This window comes from Dysidea avara, chromosome 10 (genome assembly GCF_963678975.1).
Source record: "Dysidea avara chromosome 10, odDysAvar1.4, whole genome shotgun sequence".
In the NCBI taxonomy this organism is placed as follows: Eukaryota; Metazoa; Porifera; class Demospongiae; order Dictyoceratida; family Dysideidae; genus Dysidea; species Dysidea avara.
In genome coordinates this window covers 1,244,568-1,266,946 of record NC_089281.1, presented here as the reverse complement: position 1 = coordinate 1,266,946, position 22,379 = coordinate 1,244,568, and the positions used below count along the sequence as shown (strand labels likewise).

At 37.3% G+C, this 22,379-nt stretch overlaps 2 protein-coding genes and 1 long non-coding RNA gene across 7 annotated transcripts in view; 1 reads left to right on the top strand and 2 right to left on the bottom strand.

Moving 5' to 3' along the window:
• Positions 1-11,804: 11,804 nt before the first annotated feature.
• On the bottom strand, positions 11,805-15,907 carry LOC136268563 (uncharacterized). Of its 3 annotated transcripts, none has more exons than XR_010707027.1 (9): positions 15,531-15,907; positions 15,303-15,443; positions 15,212-15,253; positions 14,036-14,068; positions 13,623-13,726; positions 13,509-13,570; positions 13,375-13,445; positions 11,998-12,070; positions 11,805-11,947 (listed from the first exon to the last, which is right to left on the bottom strand). It is a non-coding gene; the product is annotated as an uncharacterized lncRNA (long non-coding RNA). The 3 variants fall into 3 exon arrangements; XR_010707026.1 differs by having other exon boundaries at positions 15,651-15,906; XR_010707028.1 differs by lacking the exon at positions 15,303-15,443 and having other exon boundaries at positions 15,651-15,906.
• A 1,594-nt stretch (positions 15,908-17,501) lies between these two features.
• The window catches only part of LOC136268561 (uncharacterized), a 16,098-nt gene continuing 11,220 nt past the window's right edge, over positions 17,502-22,379 (bottom strand). Inside the window, exons 2-5 of one of the 3 annotated variants that reach the window (XR_010707024.1) lie at positions 18,784-19,020; positions 18,635-18,732; positions 17,752-18,584; positions 17,502-17,700 (exon numbers count right to left, since the gene is read on the bottom strand). Coding sequence is in view for 2 of the 3 variants with exons in the window: in XM_066063941.1 (XP_065920013.1) it covers positions 18,164-18,584; positions 18,635-18,732; positions 18,784-19,020; positions 19,277-19,345 (825 nt within the window). In the remaining variant the exon portion in view is untranslated. Of the gene's footprint in view, positions 17,701-17,751; positions 18,585-18,634; positions 18,733-18,783; positions 19,021-19,276; positions 20,452-22,379 lie in introns of those variants that run through there. The other 2 variants (XM_066063941.1, XM_066063942.1) reach the window with 2 other exon arrangements.
• On the top strand, positions 19,645-21,608 carry LOC136268560 (uncharacterized). Its single transcript, XM_066063940.1, has 3 exons — positions 19,645-20,387; positions 20,796-21,109; positions 21,170-21,608. Exons 1-3 carry the CDS (start codon positions 19,883-19,885, stop codon positions 21,326-21,328), a joined length of 978 nt encoding a protein of 325 aa, XP_065920012.1. The 5' UTR covers positions 19,645-19,882; the 3' UTR covers positions 21,329-21,608.

The following is a 22,379-nucleotide window of genomic DNA, read 5'->3' as shown; positions in this document are numbered from 1 at the left end:
ATCCCCACTCTACACTATTCAAGTTACGTACATGGCTGCATAGGTACAACAGACCTCCTCAATAAGGATATCTGGGTACCTTGATAGCCTCATGATCTCACTTTATAATTGTACGTACATTTTGGATCCAAGACAAGTCTGTGGTTTCTCAAAAATGAACACTTTATCAATGGTCCAGGGAATAGAAGAGTTACACTGTATATAGTAGATGCATTACTTGTACCAAGAGTTTTTATATTATTAACACTTGCTTGCACCTCAATGTGTGATTTATAGTACTGTAATTACTAAAATTAATGGTTTATCAAAGTATTTTGTGTTCACGTTTTTGAAGATCAGTACAGGTAAATGGTAAATATGTGGTCAACATATTTACTTCCTATGTGAGTATGTGTATGAATTTATGATTTGATCTTCAAAGTGGTTGTGAATGTAATGTAGTAATTAATTTCACACATTGAGGTACAATCAATGCATGTACGTATATGGTAAAACCCCTCCATTCTTAGGACCATAATAAAGTGCTCATATTACAGAAGCCACAGAAGTATCTTGGTCCAAATGTATGTGCACCGCTAGAGTGGGAGTACAGTGTATAAACAGGTGTCCTGGTTATCAAGGTATCCAGGTATCCCTTCTGAGGAGTCCTGTTGTATGTATCTATGCAGCCACATACGGAACTTAAATATGGCTAAATCCACTACAGTGGGATTCAACTTAATAAAGAAGGTACTTGTGAAGAGATGGTACAACATTTACATGATGTTTAGGGACACATGGTGGTCAGATCTATAATTTATAGTCAACCTGTCTAATAAGGACCATTTTTGGATTTGCTAGAAAGGGTTGATGCTTTTGTGCTATACATTAAAGAAGTATAATTTAACTGCAGCATATAGGTGGCCTTTCAATACAGGTGGCCTTTCAATACAGGTGGTCACTAATAAAGGTTGCAATGTACCTAGACACCTTCACTCTGTAAGACAAACTTGGCATGGCCTTGTTGTGAGTGGTTATTGGAGGTGTACACTCCAATACAGCAATAATAGCCTGCAAATTCCATTGCATACCACAACATAATTCATTATATCTCTTGAGCCCATTGTGGTCCCACCACAAAAATTTTATCAAACATAGACTATGACCCAAGCATTATTCACAAAAGAATTTGAAAAATTTCAAGCAGCATTTTTCAAAATACAAAGGATTACAGTTTTCAATGAAGTACTTTTGAACCATAATTAAGTAGATATCCCATAATTTAGGGATCACTGGAAAGGTCAATCAACAGTTTTCCATCAGTGATTATTGTGTTTAAAAATATTTACACAGATTAAAGTTGCATTCAATTTTATAACTAGAGATGGACCAAATTTTCATGAAATATTCAAAATATTTGTGGTCATAAATCAGAAACTATGGAATGTATGGAGCTAAAAATTTGCATGAGTGATAAGCACCACAGGTACTACAAACACACCAAGTTTTGTCAAAATCCAAGAGGTGATCCTAAATTCCTTGTTGATTTGACATGGAATGACCCCTATGTCAATTACAAGCAAAGTTATGGCCATTTTATTGAAGACATGTAAGCAAACTAAAATTTTCAACAGAAACTTAGAGTGGTCATAACTTAAAGGGAGACCAATGAAATGAGCCAAAGTTTGGTGTGAGAAAGTTTCTTGAAAGGGTCCATGTCTGTGCCAAATTTCATGAAAATTGAAAGGGGTGCGGATTTTTTTTGTTGATTTGGGATGGAATGACCCACAAGGCAAAGCTGGGTGCTTTATATTTGCTTAGCATAAGCAAAGCAATGCTTATGTGTAACACTGTAACTACTGTATCTGTTGCATCAGGAGCTCATGCAAGTCACACCTCAAGGCCGGCTCTGGAGGGGGGGCCGAGTAGACCATGGCCCACCCAACATTTTCCCAACTATACAGTTATCTTGACTAGTATGTTGTAGATCAACACAGACTAACAGTACGAGAATCCATACAATTATGCGTGCAAGTCTGCTGCTTTTTTAAGTAAACCTTACACTCGAACTTACCAAAATTTCTTGTAAACTATACTAAGCACCAGTTGTAAACTATACTGCATGAAGTAGGTTAGAGGACTTAGATACTGTGCTACAAGTCTACCAGTCTCTCAAACACAGAGTATTATGGAAAAGTCTTGGCAGAGCATGCATCAAAATATCTCTGTGGGTGCCTTATTGTCTATGTGATGCAATTTAGGCCACACCACTATTACAGTAGCTAACAGTACTGTGGTTATTATTCATCTAACAACTGGCCAGTATGCATAGATTGAATGCTTATACATGCAGTGTAGTTATTGATTGTAATATTGGATAACTATATATGCCCAACTGACATTAGGCTAAATATGCTTCTAGATGGCATTTCCGAGGTGATAATTTTAAAAATTTTCCTGGGAGGCATGCCTTCAGACCCCCCTAGCAGGAGCGTGCTATGCATGCTGAGTGTGCTTCACACAACATAGATGGCCCACCCAACCCAATTTGGCCAGAGCTGGCCCTGCACCTTCAGTACTTATAAGCTCCTGGTTATATATAATATTTGCGCATGTGTGTGTGGGTTTGAGTGGTCATTAATCAGAGTAATTCCATAAGGTCACCTTTAACATTACATTGGAGGTCCAACAAGATAGCAACAAGGATCGAGGCTGAAGAATGGCCAGTGAAGGTTTCCCCAATGCTACCAGTGTGCAGTAGGCACCGGCCTATTATGCCCAAAAATTTACCTTTTATGCTTTTGAGCATTGCTCAAAAATTAAGCCTATTATGCTCTAAATTATGCTTTCAAAATCAAGATTATGCTCTAGAACTGAATGTTTTATTAGAGTATATCAGCCTTTCCTGACTGCTCTATTAGAGTATCTCGATCTTATTTCTGCAAAGTGTGAATAGCCAACAAAGAAACGATTTAATAAGTTATATTACGTGTTTTTAAATATTAAATGCACTAATAATACTATTGGGAGTGAATATTTGCTTTCTTTCAGGCGCGCGTACTGCGCATTTAATTAATTTTTCACAAACATCGTCCCTATTATGCTGGCATTATGCTTGATGCTTTTGGTCACCTACAATGCTTTAAATTATGCTGGCATAATCGGCCGGTGCCTAGTGTGCAGGGAAGGTCACCCCTTGACCAACATCGACTAAGAAGATGAGGACTTATGGATGAAAGGAATAGTTCACTTGCTTAATTCTAAGAAAATTGTCGTGGAGCAACTAAGAAGGCTAGTGAGAACACTTTTGAAATATCTTCAGATGGGTCTTCGGACACTTTGAGACAACTTATTGAAGTAAAACTAACATGACTAGATCGCAAGCCTTGAAACACACAGGTAGTTGTTCCTGTGAAGTTGAGAAGCTGTGTGGCTGTGGTATTATTTGTGAGCACATGAGTCAATTTAACACACATCGCTTATGAGACTTCACATGAGACATGCACACCCACACATGAATTGATTAATGAACCCACTGATGTTGAAGTGCCATGCACAGCATTACAGGGATATGCCTTGAAATCAAATGCTTATGAACAGAGCATGATGTGATGTTGACTGGATTGTGTGCCAACCTTGAGTATGTAGATTTTTCAACTTTAGACTTAGTAGCCGGATACCGGCAGGTACAGATGCACCCAGACTCCAGATAAAAGTCTGGGTAAGCAAGTACAGGTGAATTGATTAAAGTGTCCTTGAGATGTTGAAATGACTGTTGGCATTCTGATGACCAGTTAAAGTGTGCATCTTTTTGAGTGAGCCAATGGAGAGGCTGTGCTATTCTAGTTTAGCAAATCCATTTATGAAATGACGTCCACTTTCTGGATTAAGTCCCATGAGAACTTTATTCATCAAACGTTAGGGGCATTTTTGAGGCCAAAGGGCATTACGGTGAACTCATAAATCCCTGTTGAGTCACAAATGTAGTCTTCTATCTGGAGTCTGGGTACATCTGTACCTGACGGTATCCGGCTGCTAAGTCTAAAGTTCTCATGGGACTCAATCCAGAAAGTGGACGTCATTTCATAAATGGATTTGCTAAACCAGAATAGCACAGCTTCTCCATCAGCTTACTCAAAAAGATGCACACTTTAACTGGTCATCAGAAAGCCAACAGTCATTCCAACATCTCAAGGATACTTTAACCAATTCACCAGTACTTGCTTACCCAGACTTCTCAAAAAGTTTCACACTAGAAACTGATGTGTAGATTACGAGCCTTGGTGCAGTACTGTCTCAAGCACAAGAGGACAATCAGTTGCATCCAGTTGCATATGCTAGTAGGTCCTTGTCAGCACTTGAGAAGACATATGCCATCACAGAACTGGAAACCTTGGCAGTTGTTTTTGCCATTAGCCACTTTCATGTGTACCTGTATGGTCACAATGTTACAGTCTACACAGATCACTCTTCTGCTGTAAAAGCAGTTTTAGAAACACCTAGTCCAAGCGCAAAATATGCCCGTTGGTGGAGCAAAGTATATGCAAGTGGGGTCTGGTCCATGCAAATCATATACTGTCCTGGAAAAGAGAATTCCAGTGCAGATGCATTGTCATGCAATCCTCAAGGAGAACTACCCTCATCCTCCCTGCATTGTGATGTACAAGTGGCAATGGTGGACAACAACACCTCTCTTCGGTAGATTCGGAGATCTCTTATTTGCTTCAACAAGAAGGTTATGGGTGCCAAAAATTTGCAGACACAGATCTTGGCACAGCACAGCAAGAGGATCCAGAACTTCAGGAAATCATCCAATTTTTATGTAATGACATTTTATAGATGGCCACATTAGGGCAAAGAAAATCACTGAATTAACAAGCACAGTCGTTTGCCATAATTGATGGAGTGTTATATTTTATTGACCAGAAAAAAAACCACTGTTGTAGGTGTGTTGTTCCTACACAGTTACGAAGCCAACTGATAGAGGATAACCACAGTGGCCCCATGGCTGGGCACGTTTCTGGTGAGAAGCTCTATAAGTCCTTAGTGAGACATTGGTGGTGGTCAGGTATGTACAGCAATGTCACAAAGCACTGTGCTTCTTGTCCACAGTGTGCAATAGTCAATGGAAGCAAATGTATTAAAAGACCTCCTCTTTCCCCTATCCCAGTCCAATGTTCATTTCAAATTGTTGGGGGACCTACCTGTTACTGATTCAGGGAACCATCATGTGGCAGTCTTCCAAGACTGTTTGATTAATTATAAGTGGCCCTTAGTATTTCCTGTGCCAGACCAGAAAGCAGTTAGACTATATTATCAAGTTGCTGACAGAAGAGGTCATTCCACTTTTTGGTGTTCCAGAAGCCCTCCTCTCAGATAGAGGTACCAACTTGATGTCCACCTTAATGCTCAACGTTTGCAAGAAGCTGGGAACTTGTAAATTAAACACCACAACCTACCATCCAGAGTGTGATGAGATGGTAAAATGTTTCAACTGGACTTTAAAAACAGCTCTACGGAAACATGCTTCCACCTATAGATCTCAATGGGATAAATACTTGAGTGGCACACTGTTTGCTTACAGAAATGTTCCACATGACTCCACAGGTGAAAAGCCTTCATCATATCGCACAATCGCATACATTTTTTCGCAATCTGCCAACTAGTCGTGCGTTCTATTAGGGATAAAGTGAACAAAGGACAAATGACACGATACTAAGACTATACGATTCTAATAATTGTAGTTAAAAGTTTACTTCGCTTTTTAATGTGAAATTGTTTGTTAAAGGTGACTTTTTGGATAAGGCAGTAGTACGCATGCGTAAAAATGCACGATCACTGCTACTGGACACTAAGCGCATATAATCGACAACGAAGAATTACTTTTGTGAAGCGCATCTAGCTATACCTCGTCTGGTCTGAGCATAGAGCCATAGTCGGTTGAGCGAGTGCTGAGTAATGCAGGAGAATAAAACAGGAGGCAAACTACTGTTCATTGTGAGGCGGTGTTTGTGTGGTAAGCTTGTGAAGTTACTTTCCCTAGTGGTGCCATCTCTCGTGATCGCACTACAAAACATGTCTCAGTTTAGTCTCTACTCATAGTACGTTATGTTTCATCGTATTTGAATATGTTGGTGAGTGAATAAAATAGAGTCATATTATTAATACAGTATAATAACTAATGTTTGTGTGAGTAGTGTTTAACAGTTGGTATACCTGTTCAAGCGAGCTTATTTAATTCATTTTAATAGGAGGGGTAGAGTTCTCGTCACAGTCAGCTTTATGTAATTTAGGTTAGAACTTAGAGTACAATTTCTAAATGTGAAAAGTGGTAATGGGATTTCGTTACTCCCAAAACATTCGGTCTGGTGTATATCAGGCCGATACTTAATGATTTCCACAACCTTAGCAGCTACTTTAGAAAACCTTAGGACATTCTGTTAGAAATTCCAACCCTGTGTAGTGGTTTGAGCTCTTGAGATATGTTCGAGAGCTTAACTTTATTCTCCTTGAGGGTGGAAAGATGTAGCATGTATGTTTTTTTTTTTAAATTTATTAATGCTTTACAGCACAAGTGCTGAAGGTCTATAGGACACCTGGTCCTACAGCCTGCTCAAAGACTTTAGCTACTTATGTAGGCCTGTTATAGAGGGTTTGCACCTGAAAAGTATTGTGGCGCGAATTATAAAAATGCTTAACAACCGTTGCTAGTCTGACATTTGTGAGGTTTACTTTTCAATGGCACGCAATGGGGCGAATACACTTATTTCGTCACCATGTTTTACCAAATAAGAGAATCTCTGTGAAAAGCTAGGATAAGGTTAGAAACAAACATTAAATACTAGCACTAAGTTGGACAAGCGTAATATCAATTTTTTGTCGATTAGTCGTGAACCCTAACACTTTGTACAAGTTTGACGACGGCTATCCTAAGTGACTAACCTAGTGAACGTGTTCCATTCTACACTGAACCATTGAGACTGGCTGTAGCCTTCACTCGCGTACCTCACAAATGTCTGACAAGCAACGGCTGTTAAGCATTTTATGAAAATACGTCATAATGCATCACGCGTGCAATCCCACTATTTGTAGGTTTTATATAGGTTGATACTCTAATTTTTTGGTAGATAAAAAGTCAGGACCTTTGTATATTTAATGCTGTAGTGGCTGTACTCATAGGTAAATTTAATTGTGGGGTGGAACAAGTTTAGGTTTGAAATAAAATTCTTAAGCTCATTTTCCGTATGCTCCCAAAGGACTATCAGGTCATCAGTGTAATGCTTGTAGTACAACGGCTTAAAGGTGGCTTGGGTTAGAAATTCTCTTTCAAGCTTACACATAAAAATATTGGCATAAGCTGGCGATAACTTAGACCATTGCTCTTCCTTATAATTGTTGATAACAAGTGTTATTAAACTCGAACGTATTCATTGTCAGATTAATTTGGCTAACATTTCTGGATCTGGTAGAGATGGCACAACTTTTTGTTTTGTTAATGCTTCTAGACATGCTTTAATTCCATCTGAGTGTGGAATGCATGTGTAGAGCGATTTAACATCTATTGTTATTTATCGTTACTAAGATAGTGTTTGGTTTTACATTAAGTTCTTTAAGCTCATTGATTAATTGGCTGGAATTCTCAAGATATGAGGTTAGTGCCTTTGTTTATATTGGTTGTAACCAGTAGTCGACAAATGGTGATAAGTTTTACGTAGGACTGTCACAACAACTAACTCCTTTGTGGTCCCTACTATACAGTACTATTCTATTGTATGATTAATGAATCTGATAAATCTACCAATGTCGTGATTCAAAATAGATCTACTACTTACTTTAAAGAAAGAGGGTCTTGAGCATCTCAATGAAAGTGAAACATACCTTAAGCTTAATGGTAACCCTTGAAAACTCCAAATTGTTTCGTGTACTTGTTATAATATATATAGATCTGTGTTATTCTTAAGCTCTTTAAGGGCTTGTCGCTCCTTATAAGTGAGGTTACCCTTAATGTTATCAGTGAGAGATAATTCTGAAAGTAACTTCTTGTTTTATAGCCCAAAGAGTCCTTCCAAGTCTGCAAATGATGTATGCCTTATTAAAGTCAAACCTTGTCTTTCTAAGTTTACATCTAGGGAATTTCAATACCATAGTGTGTCGGTATGTTTGTTGTTTAGGCCATGACAGTGTCCGGATTTTAATCAAAGTCTCTTAGTAGTTCAAAGTGGATAGAATTTTTGCTGTTGGAACAAAACTAAACCCTTAGAAAAATTTGGGTGTCTGAAAGTGTATGACAAGTTGGTAACATACTGTTTTGCACAATTGGTGTCGATGCATGTATTAGAGTTATGTAATTTGTGATTGTATGATTTGTTACAATACATATGTTTAATCTTTTTTGTTGCTATGGTGTCAGTCTCCTTTCTCTTTAGAGTTTTGAAAATAACTTTTTTGGCTTTATTTTCTTTAAAGGCTTATTATGTACTGACATTGCTTTTTGAATTTTTTTGTTTCTTTTCAGGTTTCTCTGAAGCAGATCCATCCAAAGGTTCGCTTACATAGAAGTCTTTTGGTAGTAATCGCACTATCAAGTTTCACCTCCTTAATTATGCCGTACAGGATATCATTGATGTTCGTGAACTTAGTGATGAACCAAGGTATCAGTTCCATCGATGCATCATGGATGACCTGAGCTGCTGGTGTGCGTGTGTGTGTGTGTGTGTGTGTGTGTGTGTGTGTGTGTGTGTGTGTGTGTGTGTGTGTGTGTGTGTGTGTGTGTGTGTGTGTGTGTGTGTGTGTGTGTGCTTTGCTTTGTTTTTGCTTTGCTTGTGTGTGTTGTGTGGTGTGTGTGCATGTGTTATCTGTGTGTGTGTGTGTCTGTGTGTGATCTTCGCTGATAAACGTGTCTCTGCTTTGATGAGGTGGTCTTAATAAGGCCACGAGTATGCCTTAAGCTACCTACTTGACGAGCTACTGTAATGAGGTGGTCTTATCAATGAGGGTATGAATTATACCCTAGCTATGTTTGGGACCTACTATATATATTGTATATGGGTAAGGACATACATACATACATCATCCCAGGAAACCCCAGTGTCATTTATAGAGAGATTAAATGTAAAGTGTCCTTTGTAGTGAGGTTAAATGTATAGTGTCCTTTGTAGTGAGGTTAAATGTATAGTGTCCTTTGTAGTGAGGTTAAATGTATAGTGTCCTTTGTAGTGAGGTTAAATGTAAAGTGTCCTTTGTAGTGAGGTTAAATGTATAGTGTCCTTTGTAGTGAGGTTAAATGTATAGTGTCCTTTGTAGTGAGGTTAAATGTATAGTGTCCTTTATAGAGAAGTTAAATGTACGATGGCCTTTATAGAGGGTTAAATGACAGTATAACCGTGCTATGCAATCACATAGGCTATGGTATATTTTATACCCACATGTATACAATTAGTATGTTGCTTTCTTCTTTATTAAAAATACACATATTCTCTTAGGGTTGACTATTGCGAACATGTTATTTTGGAATTGTGGGAGGTACGTATGTTGTGTACCATTGACACGTTAAAAATTGTAAACACTGTAGTGTTTGTTGATAACTAGTGTTGTATCTTTCTGGCTAGATCAGGTGTGCAAGAGTTGAGTAAGATTGGTGAGGAAGATCTGATCTTGGAGTCTTGAAAGGTGAGGGAAGTTGGTGTGTACACACACACATGTATACAATACAGAGACACATACAATTTATATCTATTCTGTTTTTCTTTAGATTGGAGTTTCTACAACGCATCTATATGGGTAATCCACCTGATTTATGTCCACCATAATATTGGGTATGAGTGCATACATATTGTGTTTCATTTCATGCTGTTTTAATTAATAGAATTCCATTGGATTCCATGGATGGATTATCATGCAGCTGTTGGAGTTCTAATCGTCACGGGAACTGTGACAATATTCTGGATGTTTATAATTATGTAGTATATACAAATGATTTAATTGATTTTATCAAATAATAAATTAATAATATAGAAAAAAACAACACAGCGATGTAGTTGGGTGGTTTAGTTGCATGGCTTCATATAAGGCAGTAGACGTAAGCTTTAATAGTAAATGGTGTGAATGATTCATTAAATTATGCACATCTAACATTTGTTTGTGGTGTTTACCCATCACTTTTATAAAGTAAGAGAATAGCCTGTTGGTTCATGTGGCCTCCCGAAGTATCTGGACAGTTCGTGGCTAAGTGACACTTTAATAGAGCATCACTGCTTGGAAACACGCACAATTGGCATGGTTGAATAATATGACTGCATGCCCACACATGGTAAACATATATTTGGTAAGTGTGTGGCATACATTATTTCAAGTGTTATATAGGAGATTACTACCGTTGAAAATTAAAGCCACTAATAGAGTAGAAATATGTGACGACTATGTAATTATTGACATCCCATAAAGGAATTATTTGTTGACCACAATTCTTATTTGCGTGCATGGATAGCTACACAGTACCATTACTAGAGTTTCACCCTTCAAATTGACTCATCCAGAGAATAATGATTTGTAATTTGCTCCCTATTCCAAGTTTATAATATAACCACAGGATGCGCCCAAATATACTTGTTATGGATTAAAAAGTCTGTTTATGGGCTCAATGACACTTAAAACATCTTCAGGTGCCTATAGTTTGCAAATTTACAGTCTCGTTTTTAGTTTTAAGCTTAATAATCATAACTATAATAATATTTTAAGGAAACTCCCACTAGGGTTAAAATTTTTATAAAAGGTGTTAATTAAGAATTGCAATATTTTTTTGGAGAAAGGACCCTTGTACATCACAATCTGCTTGATATAGGGAGCTATTAGTGATAAAACCCTAATAGTACACTCAAAAAGTACACTCTTGCTACACTCTTGAAAGTCAAGGTATACCTACAGTACTTATACCTTGATTTTCAAGAGTGTACTTTTTGAGTGTACTATTAGGGTTTTATCACTAATAGCTCCCTATATCAAGCAGATTGTGATGTACAAGGGTCCTTTCTCCAAAAAAATATTGCAATTCTTAATTAACACCTTTTATAAAAATTTTAACCCTAGTGGGAGTTTCCTTAAAATATTATTATAGTTATGATTATTAAGCTTAAAATTAAAAACGAGACTGTAAATTTGCGAACTATAGGCACCTGAAGATGTTTTAAGTGTCATTGAGCCCATAAACAGACTTTTTAATCCATAACAAGTATATTTGGGTGTGTCCTGTGGTTATATTATAAACTTGGAATAGGGAGCAAATTACAAATCAGTATTCTCTGGATGAGTCAATTTGAAGGGTGAAACTCTAGTAATGGTACTGTGTAGCTACCCATGCACGCAAATAAGAATTGTGGTCAACAAATAATTCCTTTATGGGATGTCAATAATTACATAAAGTCGTCACATATTTCTACTCTACCTAGTGGCTTTAATTTTCAATGGTAGTACTCTCCTATATAACACTTGAAATAATGTATGCCGCACACTTACCAAATAGTTTACCATGTGTGGGCATGCAGTCATATTATTCAACCATGCCAATTGTGCGTGTTTCCAAGCAGTGATGCTCTATTAGAGTGTCACTTAGCCACGAACTGTCCAGATACTTTGGGAAGCCACATGAGCCAACAGGCTGTTCTCTTACTTTATAAAAGTGATGGGTAAACACCACAAACAAATGTTAGATGTGCATAATTTAATGAATCATTCACACCATTTATTATTAAAGCTGTACATAATTATGTGTACTGCCTTATATGAAGCCATGCAACTAAACCACCCAACTACATCGCTATGACGTTTTTTTATATTATTATTTGATAAAATTAAAATCAATTAAATCATTTGTATATACTACATATAAACATCCAGAATATTGTCACAGTTCCCGTGACGATTAGATCTCCAACAGCTGCATGATAATCCACCCATGGAATCCAATGGAATTCTATTAATTAAAAGAGCATGAAATGAAACACAATATGTATGCACTCATACCCAATATTATGGTGACATAAATCAAGTCGATTACCCAATTAGATGTGTTGTAGAAGCGAGTGAAGACTCCCATCTAAAGAAAAAAGGATATGTATGTGTATATGTATTGTATGTGTGTGTACGTGTGCATGGATGTGTGTGCATGTGCGTACAAACAACAGTACACAGCAATTAAATTTACTATTCACTAACAGCTACCCACAGCTACCATCACCTCTCAAGATTCCAATACTACAACTATGTGAAATAAATGTAGCTAACTTTTACAGCTAGCCCTAAATCAAGAGTTAATTGGGGGAGTGCAGTGGTATGTAGGATACAAACATATGTGACCATCTCAGCGAAAACCCGTATAGTTCACACAGCCCAGAATTTTTTATATTTTTATTTCTCAGCATTGGTTCACCAAAGTTTCAGCCTTCTGTGGTGAGTAGTTTTGGAATTACAGAAATAGAAAGTAGGGAGAGCAAGGAAATTGATTTATACAGTGACTATACTAAAAATAAACTACGGGCACTTGCATTCGCAGCAATAACTTCCGTTTGGATTAGTCTACAAAGTTGGAATTTGGCTTACAATGTTCACCATGGATTAGCAGATCAACCAAAGTATAGCTTTAGCCCTGCAGTCACTTGCGCATAGGCGTATGAAGGCAGTTTTGTTGAAGAAACGGCAACAAATTTAAACAAATGCACCTGTCACGCAAACCATTAGATCTGCAGAAATGAAACAAAGATTTTCGAACTCTCCATGAGTAGGCGAATAAGATGGTTTATAGTTTTAATCGATCTGAGTCTTCCTTCTTCAAGTACTTGCCTGATAAAAACTTGCTTATTTTTTCTTGTAGCATGAACAATTTTATGAATTATTTTTACATTTTGATTTTCTCAATACGCATGCTTGTGTGAATTAGATGGGTTTTCGCTGAGACGGTCACATATGTGACCACATCTGTGAAAGAGGTCTAATAGCTTTTCCAATGGTATGTACTTGGCAGTCCATAACTTAACTTGTGTGTGTAAGGTATCAGCCTGAAATTTGGTCACCTTACACTCCTAACATAGCAACTCCTAACATAGCACTATTGCTGGATGTAATTTTAAGACAATAGGTTAAACACACGATGGGTTATGACTTGTCAAACTTGGAAATTTGGAAAGGCTATAAGACCCTTTTCACAGATCTGGTCACACTTAGTATTAACAATCTACTTTGACCTCTATGATGATCCTGAATCTAAAAAAGGGCTACTCTGAATGTGTACTTACATATTGCCAATTAAGTTAGACTTTTATACCGTTCTGTGATGTACGACAACACACACAACACACACACGAACTACACATACTGTACAAACACAAATTAGTCAAATCTCACCTTACACTGTATGTGGTCCCAGTCAATTTATTTTCTAAGACCTAATTAACATCGTTGACATTGAAGGCATTCTAATGGAATAACCATGACAAGTGACAGTCATATATGTATGGGATTGAGGGGTATGTCCATACCTATAGTACATATTGTTGTCCACTGTATGGAAAGGTTTATGTACCTCTGGCAGAAAACCTGTCTGAAGAATGAGATATTTACCAAAGATTACATCATTACTCCCACCCACTCACCTATAAATATTTCATACATGATCACTCCAATTGACCAGTATCCAGTATGCCTGTACGAATGTGTTAGAATATAGTCATTCTGCCTTGCCCAGAGGAACATTTTACTACACGTAAACAAAACAAAACAAAATGAATAAAAATATAGTTAGCTACAACACAATTATGAAACAATGAATGAAGTCACAAGAGCATCCACATATTCACTATAACTAAGCCACATTTTTTTAACACAAGTGACCTCAAAGTTTGGTAATGCCAATTATGGGTACACTATGGTATGCATTGAAATATCAATCAAAAACATGTTTGCTAAAAAGTCACTGTCATATTTACACAGCACCTTCGAATTGCTGTGTCTGACAGGTTGTGCTGGGCCAAACACTCACCGTCTATCCTACACACAACCTACTCACTTTATGGTGTCCACTTGCACCAACTTCTTCACTCTGTAAGAAAAATGTTAATGTGATTGTGGTATTTGATTACTGATAATTAACAAGCTATATTCATTACCATGCCACAGTGATCAAATACTTAAAATGACATTTAATTGTAAGCCACACAGTGCATCCATTTGTATACCTTATGGCCTCATATATGCACAAATTGGGATTGTCCATACTTTATTTAAGTATGTAACGGACCAGGAGCCCATAAGTGCCAGCAGACTATGAACATCTAAGTAATCTGAATTTGTCCCTGGCATACTGCATGTGTGTGGTGTAGTATGTACATACGTGTGTGTGTGTGTGTGTGTGTGTGTGTGTGTGTGTGTGTGTGTGTGTGTGTGTGTGTGTGTGTGTGTGTGTATGCAAGTGTGCCAACCCCCTCTCTGCTATCTTTATGCCACCATTTTATGGCGGCTATAAAAAAAAAAAAAAAAAATTAAAACTAGACTTGGTCAGCAAGCAGTAAGTGATATTGTTGCTGCCAAACATTTGCCTGAACTAAGTGATCAGTGTTGCCTGAAACAGGGACCTTACCATTACTTTTAGAGCAAACCTTGTGATATGTGATTGTGGTATTTAATTACTCATAATTAATAAGCCTCTTAATTATATTCATTGCCATGACATTACTATTCATGCAATAGAGGTTTGCACATTCTCACAAAAATATTGATCAGAAACCAACCAGCTTCGCAATGCAGTGGAACCTTTCTCATACAGACATTTTGGGACCCAGAAGTTTTGGCTAATTTTTGCTGTAATATAGAGGTATTCCTCTTTCAGTGGTCAAAAATGTATTAACCAGACCTGTTGGGACCAAAATTGTTGTCCTTATTATGAGGTGTTTCCTATTGTGTTCTTAATTTGGGGAGTTTGTTAAGAGAAGTTTCACTGTACCTTCACAGTGCATACATCATATTCTAGCACCATAACACTGTTGGGTTAAGCCAGGCTTGACTGGTTTCCAAGCTGTACCGTAGCCCATGGCCAGGTTATAGTGTATGAAGTGATAGTCCTTACATGAGGACTGTATGACCATGAGAACTGTACATACTATGAAAAACATTTTCTACTCACAAAACATCCTCCAATAATAACAGTTTACACACTTTGGATGACACATAAAACAATTATACTCACTCAGGTACCAGGAGTTGTTGGTAGTTGTTGTCTACGATCAGCCTAAGGGAGAAAATCAACAACACCTCTGACTAATGACCTTAGTATATACCTTCTCGTCAAGGACTACATGCTATTGAGCATGCATGGCAACTGGTTGTTAGGTGACTAAGAAGGAGCTTGTTACATGACATAGTCCCCCCTTACAAATAAGACCACCTCTTTACCACAGTGATCCACACAGATCAGTCCACTAAGGAGGTAACACAGATGGTTGTTACGACATCAGAGTAACAGAATAAATATTGTCATAATCAGACAAGAGGTGTCAGTTATCTACCTTAGTATTTGACCAAACGGCCATAGGCCAAATAATAGCATTTTTGAAAAAGGCAATCTATCCACCATAGTACTCCAGTGATTATACCTGTAGGGGAAGTACCCTTAGCACTTGACTCACCTCAGTAGCTAGGTCATAGCCAGCAATACGAGCAGTTCCACTAATACACAATCACAGAGAATGATTTAACAAATAAAAGCTTAGTACTGACACCGATTGCAGATAGACTCATGCCATTGATTGCCAATAGATATAGAAGAACTTTGTTCACTGCCTAATGGTATTAAACGCCTCACTATAATAAAGTTTTAACTCTAAACTAATGCCCACCAGCGAACTTAAAAATAGGTCCACCCATCGCCAAACCTAATGCACACTACGCGCCGCGAGTATTGTGGTAAGAGGTTACTTATTGTTACCACTATTTTAGACTGACAATTAACAATATAAGATTATTAGAAAATCTAATAACTATTGCAATTCCAAAATAGTTAATTGTCTACAAATGATGGAGATGGAGATATATAGTCACATATACACAGTACAGTGACTATAACACAGTAGTTACATGTAACATATAATAGCCGGTGTAACTCATGTTTGACATGCTATCAAACTTAGCATACTAGCACCTCTTTATGGCTTTATATTTTAGTTGTGAAACCTACATAGTTCAAACTACTCTATGTATATGTAGCTATATATTGGAAATGCATCATTGTGTTTTTTTTTTCAGAACCAACTGCAAAGAGAAGCTGAAAATCCATTTTTGGGTATATATTAGACTGAGCCGCAGTGTGAAATAAATAATACATGGTTCATTGTTATATGGAAGTATAATAGCCGTGATGCCATTAATATACTACAGCATGCATGTTATTTGCTTTCATATTAATCTGTTACTTGAGTATCACAAGCCAAGCTACTACATGCATGAATGCTGTTCAGGGTGAAATAGCATTTTTGTGGTGGCTTTCACATGATCACATAAGGGTTTGGCAGGGTGTAGTATTTGTAAATCTGTTGATGATGGGTTAACTGGCTATAGTTTTAATGCAATTATTTGCACATGCTCAATGAATATAATTAATATTATTGATGCAAGTCCTGTGGAATTTACAATAAAGTATAGTGCATCAGGATCTCACTTGGTATAATTGCATATGTTACAGATGTTTGTGTAACTTCATAAATAAAGGAGACTTGGAACTGTCCAGTCTCAATTGTACCTATTTTTATTAAAACTGGATATCCTTAAATCCACATGCATGCAAGCACAACTTTTGAGTATCAGTGTGTCGATGAAGTAAACAGATTGCTCTGATGATCATCCTCATCTCTGTTTGATACATCCCAAGGCCATTTACACATGACTAATAATTAGTGGTTAATATGACGGGTCCATAGTAACTTAATTAAAGTGAAGGAATACAATAAAACTCTTAGCATCACAAGTGAATTCATGATCTTTATGATATTAGAGTGTGCAGGATGTGGAATATGATCACACAGTATTGGCTAGACCTTTGTTCCATTGTTATTTTCCTAAGTACTAAGGCATACTTGAGACCTTCCAGATGTTGCAGGTTCTTATTTTAGGTACTGCACATTAAGAGAAGTGCAGTTTTATGAATCTGTGAAAGCCTATAAGTACATACACATACACGTGAGAACTAATCATATCACCAAGGCCATCACCAAGGCCAACAACACACTGACAGGAATAATGTCATCATTGTCCACCAATGTGATAACTACTAATTTTTTTTTGGTAGTGGTTCATTATAATAGTTGTGTCCATGGTAAATAATTAAATAAAGTACTTCACATGCAATCACTTCATACAAAATATGGCTTGAACCACAAGAATGCCTGCCAACTGTCACATGCTGGTGAAGGATGAAGACCATTATTGACTTGTTACTTTACAGGAAGACTTGTGATGAACTGAAATCTCTACAGGATTACTTGTACAAGTACTTGCTATGCTGATGTTTTAAGTGTAGAATTCCATCATCAGCTCCCATTATGTTAATTCAGTAAACACCTTTGGACCAAGAATTTTATATATGTCAAAGGTATTTAGGGCTATCCAGATGATGCAGGTTCATATTAATGTTGATTTCATCTCATGAAGCTTGGCTCAGTCTCAATCTTAGCTTCATGTGAACTAGGTATGAGGTATATTATAAAGAGAGCTAGGGCATACACAGATTGTTACCTCATGCACTCCTGTTCGATACAGTCAATAAATGCCAAGCATGGCTATAGCAAAAACAACAAAAATATTGACAGGATATGTAGTTGCCGGAATAAGAGGTCATGATCAGGACAATGGTAGATATATATGCTAACTTTAATATTTATTAAAAGTGGCAAGTGACTAAAGTGTAGGCAGTACTGGAGCAGCACAATGTTGGTCACCGCAATTAAATTATGGTCAATTATTACAGGATAAAGCAATATACTACAGGTACACATCTGTATGTCAGACCACAGAATTGTCACATGTCAGACCACAGAGTGGTCACAAGCTGTCAAACTGTCACTTATGTAATTAAATTTAATATGTATTCACAGGCTTTAGCCTTTCACAAGTCCCTAGTGGGATAGCATTTAATAAATGGCATTGTTTATTTACAATCTTTCTTATTTACAAATATACGTAACATATCATTATAGGCTACAGATTTTTTACTATATGTACAAGTATGTACATCCCTACAAAAACGACCATCCTTACTACTAGTATGATAAAGGTACATTACAATAGGATATATAACCTTACTACCACTATAAATTGTTCTATTTCTACCTACTGCCCTATCAAAAGATTGGTCCCACCCTCTTTCAAAGTATGTACAATTAAAATCCCTAGCCCTAAGATGTGTCCTATTCCCGAATAATTTATAATAAACTGAATGCATGAATGGTATCCTAATGTATTTGTCACAGCTCTCCTTTGTACTATTTAGCTTCTTATTTACTTCTATAATTAACCTATTTACATGGTCCATCACTACTGCCTCAGGAATGTCCTCTATGTAAAATTGTCTGTAAGATAATACCATTAACAAAACTGGGGATGAAATAACATGCTATACCTTAACACTTCCTGTGTACAATCCTTTTCAGATACCCACCCAGCCTGGTCAGTGGGATAATTCCTCCACTTGACCAGGAATTGTCTCGGTTGGTTCTTCTGATGAATAAATCACAAATATAAGGGTATATAGCATAAACATATGCATACCTTCTTGTTAGTGGCTAAAACCCTTTCTACTTCATAGTAGACCGAGTGGGTATCTGAAAAATTAGTTACAGCAACAGTAGCAGTGGTGCGTGTACCAACAGTGGTGGTATCGGTTTCTGTAGCAACGGCAGCAGTGGTGGAGGTAGTGGTATCTGTAGCAACAGCTGTGGTAGTGGTATCTGTAGCAATAGCAGCAGTGGCGATGGTGGTGGTATCTCTTGACTCAGCTACATCATTCTGTACAACAATTACATACATGCATGATTTAAAATACAACATTGAATTAGCTATAGCTATTTGACCAATGACCATGCATAGTCCTGAGTATAGCTAATCTATATAGCCAGAGAGAGAACCATCATTATTATAAATGAGAAAACACAATAAGTAGAGTTAGCTTATAGTATGTGCGACCTCGGTCTCGTGCGACCACAATCAGATCGTAGTAAAAGATCTGTGTGGGCACGGCAAGGTAAATACAAGTAGAGCTTACCTTTGACCTTACATCCACCTTTCCTTGCAGCAAAGCTACTGCGTCCACTCTCTTTCTCCTTGTTTCCATTATAGTCAGTTAGTACGTATAATTATATCGCCTTCAAGTATATAGACCGGGTCGATATAGACAATTCTCTACCTTGTGCAGATGCATAGCCTTCAACTTTTAAAGTATTGCAGGGCGTGCACCTTTTGTAAAGCTATTGATCACCGCGATCTTACTAATGGTTGCTTGATATATTATAAAAATGAAACAAAGGACGCCCGGGTCTTGATTACCGTTTGGATAATGCTGCTTGATTTGATTTTCAATTTGACTTAGATAGTAGCTTATAGATAGCTAGTCTATGTATGTTGCACCAGCGCCTTAAGTTGGCCAGGACTGTATTCGATGGTAAGCACATGCTGCGTATACCTGGTACTAGGCATGTATAGCTGCAATGCATGGGTATGCACCAAATAAGGGGCAAACGATAGAGGGTACAACATTTACAGAGAATTGAGCTACAGAGAATAAAGCTAAATTTGGCGGGATTAGCTGACTGGCGGGATTTAAAACACTATAAAAGACCGGAATATAGGCTATTTAGGTTATATTTTGTGAATGCTTGTTATAGTGCTCAGCAGGTTAATTTGTAGTTATAATATGACTTCTCCGTTAGGAAGCCCGAGCTCCGAGTCGCCTCAGCAAGAACTTAAGAAAGGCATGGAATGTATTGACAACAAGATCAAGGGAAAAATTATTCCCACTGACCCGAGAGACCACCGTCAGTACAAGGCTTGCTTGCAAAATAACCCAATTGCAAAGATAGTGATACCTAATTCTTTGTACTACGACTGGGAGGCTAAAATTAAATTACAGAGAAAATTACACTGCCGTGTTTCAACTTACGCTGATCTCCTAAATTTTAGTCTTGCCAGGACAGGCATTTTCTCATCGGTGAACAGCAATATAGAGTGCAGGCTGAAGAGGGAATTCTGTAAAATCAGATCAAGATATACCGAGTTAATGGGGACAAAAAAAACTGTCTTCAAGGAATCTGGTTCTCGTAAATTTTTACTATTTGAAAAAGAGGTGTGCTTTCACAGTCAACACATAGAAATTCCAGGTAGGTTGGCACTGATAACTTAGCTTATAATCTACTGATGATTCATTGTAGCTGTGTACTAGCTATATATATTAGGCCACACAAACTTAATTATTAGTTCTCATCCCCGCCCACATCACCGTTTTTCTTACCTCATCAAGGATTTTTTGCACCACTGGTGGCTTAGTGCAGCCATCCAGCACCTTTTAAAGTTGGTGCCTTGCTAGAGCAGTCTAAGAAAAAGTGCATTCTGAGCCATTTTAACTAGCTAATTCATTCAATAATGATGGTTTATCTCAGCTATCCAGTTAGTAAAAAAATATATAAAAAAACATAATCCGCCCTCCAGCAATGCTATTTTTAGTGCAGGAGGATGAGAAACTAATAATGAAGTTTATGTGGCCTTATATACCTTGATTTTACTTGCAGGAATGCCATATACTGAAGTACGGCCAAGTACCCAACAACGAAAACTGGCCTTGATAAAAGCTAAGACAACCGAATACTTAAAAGGGTTAGGGGCAATAGGGCTAAAAGCAACAATGCTGACTGTGGAGACTGGAGGAGAAGACATAAACATTAAGTTGGGGAAATCAGGCCGCAGATCTAGAATCGTCAAGCAAAGAACTGCTACCAAAGACACACAGAAAGCTCTATTGCACACCCTCATGGTAAATAATGTATCATTCAAAGTTTATCATGAGATAGCCTCACTGTTTCCATCCCTGCCAAGAGCATATGAGGTAAAGTAATTATTTTATGCACCCATACAAATGTAATGGTTACGTGTCATCTGTATATAGATAAAGAAACTTAAAAAGGAAATAAAAACAACACCAATAACCAGCACAAAAAACAATGAGATAGAAGGGGCTGAATGCGACTTCGTTGCGCTTCTAACTGAAGCTGCTACAGACTTGGTTAGTCTACATAATGCCGATAGTTTAACATACGTGACATAGTATGATATATACCAAGTGCATATAATAGCATATACGCAGTGTGAGCAGCCTGCATGTCCTAACTGTAAACTCCCTACACATCATTGTAACTGTGTGATGATAAACATTCTCAACCTTCTAGTCTCATACACAAATACTCTGAGTGCCAACTGTGTTACTCCATTGCCTTGCAAATACAACATATTATGCAGGCTAGGAATCTACATAAATGACAATGTAATATCACAAGTGAAATTTGTGCAGGTCATCTACTGACTATACATAGTACAGAATCCAGAAAATATAGAAAATACAGAAAATATTATCATGCTATCAAGAAGTGATATCATTTACAAAAATTATGCTATTGCAACCATGCAAAAGACTACGTATTGTAAATATATTACTGACCTTATCATGCCTTAAAATTATTAACTTGTACATGTAGCAGAACAATAGCTATTATATAGCTTGTGTTGCTTACACAATTACAACCCCATGTATGAGTGTTTACAAGAATTTCAGGTGGTTGATCTGGATCAGAGTTTACTGCTTGCTGTTCTTACATCAAACAGATCAACAGAGATCCTACAAAGTTCGACAGTAACAAAATAAGAGTAAAGGTATCATTGGATGGAGCGAAATATAGCAGGACATCAAATTTTTGCATTCTCACATTTACGATACTTTGTGGGGAAGAGTTCATCCAATCAAGTATGCCTGTGTATAAAGTACAGATAAAAATTAATGTATATATATAGTATTAAACTAACAAACTCGTAAAGATACAAGCATGCATATGTGCTTTTAACACATACATATATACAAAGCAAAGCCTCCAGCAGCCGCATGCAAAACATAGCCATTGCCACCCAGTGAACCAGCACCGGGATGCATGTACACCACTCAGGTATTCAAGTCTTGTGCAGGGTAATACTCTTGGGGTAGTATTACCTACTTAGGACATACAAAGAGAGGTCGCAAAACCCAAAGTTTCTCAATGACCTCAATACTGCTAAATGACAGTGGCCATTTGCTTCTTTTGATAAATAGCAAACATATATACCAGGCA